This window comes from Triticum urartu, unplaced genomic scaffold (genome assembly GCF_003073215.2).
Source record: "Triticum urartu cultivar G1812 unplaced genomic scaffold, Tu2.1 TuUngrouped_contig_5406, whole genome shotgun sequence".
Lineage (NCBI taxonomy): Eukaryota > Viridiplantae > Streptophyta > Magnoliopsida > Poales > Poaceae > Triticum > Triticum urartu.
Window position 1 is genome coordinate 4,869 of NW_024116080.1, and position 3,530 is coordinate 8,398.

The 3,530-nt window shown below is 43.8% G+C and overlaps 1 protein-coding gene across 1 annotated transcript; it reads right to left on the reverse strand.

Annotated features, from left to right (window-relative positions):
• Nucleotides 1-700: 700 nt before the first annotated feature.
• On the reverse strand, nt 701-3,524 carry LOC125529179 (methionine adenosyltransferase 2 subunit beta). The gene is made up of 6 exons (XM_048693592.1): nt 3,496-3,524; nt 2,404-2,563; nt 1,897-2,084; nt 1,659-1,782; nt 1,313-1,443; nt 701-1,070 (listed from the first exon to the last, which is right to left on the reverse strand). The coding sequence occupies exons 2-6, from the start codon at nt 2,492-2,494 to the stop codon at nt 939-941; spliced, it is 666 nt and encodes a 221-aa protein (XP_048549549.1). The 5' UTR covers nt 2,495-2,563; nt 3,496-3,524; the 3' UTR covers nt 701-938.
• Nucleotides 3,525-3,530: the final 6 nt, after the last annotated feature.

Genomic DNA, 3,530 nt, shown 5'->3' on the forward strand with positions numbered 1-3,530 from the left:
GGGCAGGCTGACCTGGAATTATGATCAGCAATAGTTGTAAAGCATAAGAAACTACACATTCACCGGGATGATTTTCTCCGCTTCATACGCACGAGTGACATAATATGATCATGCAGTTTGAAAGGGTTCATAGGAGCATGTGATTGTTACCTGCGTGGCATCTGTGTTCTCCTGCAGTGTGGTCAAAAGCAACAGGGATTAGGGATAACAATCATGCTACAGCCTTCAGTAACAGGCCATTCCTTAAATTCATAGCTATATGACTTTCAATGCTTGATTAGCACTGGAGCAGTAGCAGTACTAGCTTACCTTTGTCCCCGGGCCACTCTGCAAGACAAGGGCATGAGTCAAATCATGTTGCTTCTGCCACAAGGCTACTGCCTCACGGTCTCCCCTCGTGGCCGCGTGAATCTTGCATCCACTGTCTGCTTGGGTTTGATTGACAGACTTGCACACCAAGAACCTGCACTTCTGTTCAGTTTAATTTAGATGTATGCAAAACAGAGTGACTCACCGAGACTGCAAAATAAAATACCGCTCACACAGAACAGGGTCAGTAAGACATCCTCCAGAGAAACAAAATTTCAGCCAACCTAACTGGTCAGTAAGATATCCTACTTATAATTATCAAACGTAATATCATCCATCAGAGTGAAAAGATTCTTCATTGGTGATATTATGGCAGACCAGAAGTACAGACTTCTGAAGAGCACACATGGAATGCCATTTTTATTCAGAATGGTACAGACAGTAAAACCAAGGGCAAGTCGTTCGATGGTAGCAAAGTTACATCTTCCACGCATACAGACCCAACAAAATCTACCGCTGCTGCAATTTCGGCAAACTATTACGGGTTCTTTGTCAGGTAAAAGAAAGGGGGTTCTTTGTGTCACACTTGGATATTTTGTGGAGGAACTTGAACAAACAATTTATGAATATCATGTACTGGCTTCTGCGTCAAGTGTAGCTCTGACTCCATCCAGGAATGTAATCGGCTGGATACCGAGTGTCTGAGTTAGCTTGGTGATATCCATGGATATGTCTGGCGGTGAAGCTACACCCCGGTTAACCTGGATAATAATAAATGGATGGGGCCATTAGCCACTGATAAAGGGTCATATGACTACATGATGCTTCAAATGAACTCATTTCAGGCAGACAGGCTGGAAACCTAAGACATAAAGGAAGAGCAAAGAAGCTAGCACAACTGCAAAATTTATTCAACCTGTAAAGTTCGTGACTGTTCTGTAGTGCATTGTGAACTACGACTATCACTGAAAACAGTTCACATGAGCAGAGGTAGAGTTCATACCGATGATGCAGGGACAGATTTGATTATCGACTTGCTATATCCACGAACTTCAGCAACAGCCTCAGCCATCTGCAGTCTTGAAACCCTATCTGGTCCACCAACATTCAGAAGTACCTGAATTTTTTTGCCAGCTGCAAAATGTGCTTTACTGTCAGTGCAATTGATAAACAAATAATAAAGAATAAAACCACTTAAGATGCAGAGAACAATATTAAAGTTTTTAAATGAAAAACTGAATGCATTTTAGAAAGAGCAGATTTCATATAGTTAACCATCACACTGTATAAAAGGAGCATTCCTAATGCCTAAACTCCATAAAATCACCTTGAATTCACCTTTTTCATACCTGATAACCAACTTTTTGTTAAAGACAGTATTACATCCACCATATCTTTTACATAAACTGGGCAGCGGTACTCATCATCAAAAAAATCAACTTGTTGGCCTTGTGAAAGGACAGAGTTAATCCACTGCAACCAAAGAGGCATGCAGTTTCTAATTAGACACTACATTCTGCAACTGTTGTGCAGTCAAACAGTTTTATGAATTTAGCAACAATGCTTTGGAGTGATTGGTTATCTTACCTGGATAGGGAGCGACTTTTCCACAGGAGAGATTGTTTGTGGCCCATAAATAATACTGCTTCTCAAGATTGCATAGCTTGAGCATTTCTCAGTAATGAACTTCTCTGCAGCAACTTTTGATTTGCCATACATGTTCACCGGCAGTGTCTCATCCTCCTCTTTGTAGAATGATTTCACTCCCTCATAAACTGTTGCACATGAGTTCTAGATTAGATTTGGAGTTGGCACAACATAAATATATAGTTATATACTATGGATCAGGCAATCAGCAAGGTATAACTTTGGTAAGCTCCTTATTTGCCCTTGGCATTAAGCTCACCAAGATGATAAAGTAAACCTAAAGTAGGTCAAGTAGTAGTTCTAATTACCAACAAATATAAATGCAAGTGGACGCCCTTTAAAAAAAAAGCAAGTGGACGCATGCTTGCTTGTAAATTCGGGGCAATCGGTGGATGCCAAATATAACAGTACGAATGTATCACACATCAATTTACAAGAGTGCTCTACCTTGATCTGTGGAGAGATGAATGAAAAGAGTCCTGTCATTCCTGAAGCCCAGTGACCAATTGACAAGTGAAGAAGGCACATTAGTAGCCATGGCAGCAGCTGGGTCCGTTTCGCACGCCCGAGGAACCGAGATTGCAGCACAGTTCACAATCACATGTGGCTGAACAGGACAAGCATTAGCTATCCCAGTTAGAGGACAGCAATGGGAGTTTACGAACTCAAGTATGAAAAGAGCAAGAGATGAGTAATACACAAGGTTTCATCTTTGATGAAACAGTTACGGATTCTGCCAGACTGAAAGTGTTTCAACACTTCACAATAAAATGCACTGCATTCAAGTATGAAAGGAACAATGGAAAATTATGCGAGCACAGAAATGATCTCCGGATATTACGATCTGATGATGGTTGAGCAGTAAACGGTGCGGGCATGTAAGAATGAATCACTGTTGGCAGAGAAATCCACTGTGGAAGATTAACAGTGGCACCGTTAGCTGGCACTGCAAGAAGCCATATTCTTGGCATTCTGAATGCGCGGTTTACTCCCGTGAAAACTCAGGCGAAGTGGTACAAATTACAATCCTGCATCACAGTCAAACCGTTTCTCCCAGCTACAAAATAGTCAGCTATTTATAGGAACCTAAAGGCAACGTTTCTACAGACTTGGCAAAGACCGAATTCATGGTAACTGACCAGCTTGTGGCATCCATGGTACTGTACAACGTTGTTTGCAACCCTGTAGCAGAGGCGCCGAGAACTTGAGCCGTTGCTCGCCCGCGGTCGAGATAACGCTGACAGTGCCAGACTGAATGCTAGTGGGCTGCTGAGGCGTGAAGAAGTGTAAATCAACAGCAGTGAATGCCAGCAGGCGCTGCCTCTAGCTACGGATTTGCCGAGGGGCCGTCTGGGCATGGACAGATGGACTGCAGGCGCACTGGCCGACGTGTCGAGAAACCACTCGCAGTGCCGGCCGGCTGCAGCTCCGGCGAAAAAGGTGTTGGACGAAATGCCATTCACGGTCAGACAGTGCAGACAAGAGCGCTAACCAGGACGGAATGGGGCGCTCGTGGAATGGGGAGGGGCCTGCGCGTACCTGGCCGAAGGACGCGGAGACGGCCTCGAGCCCGT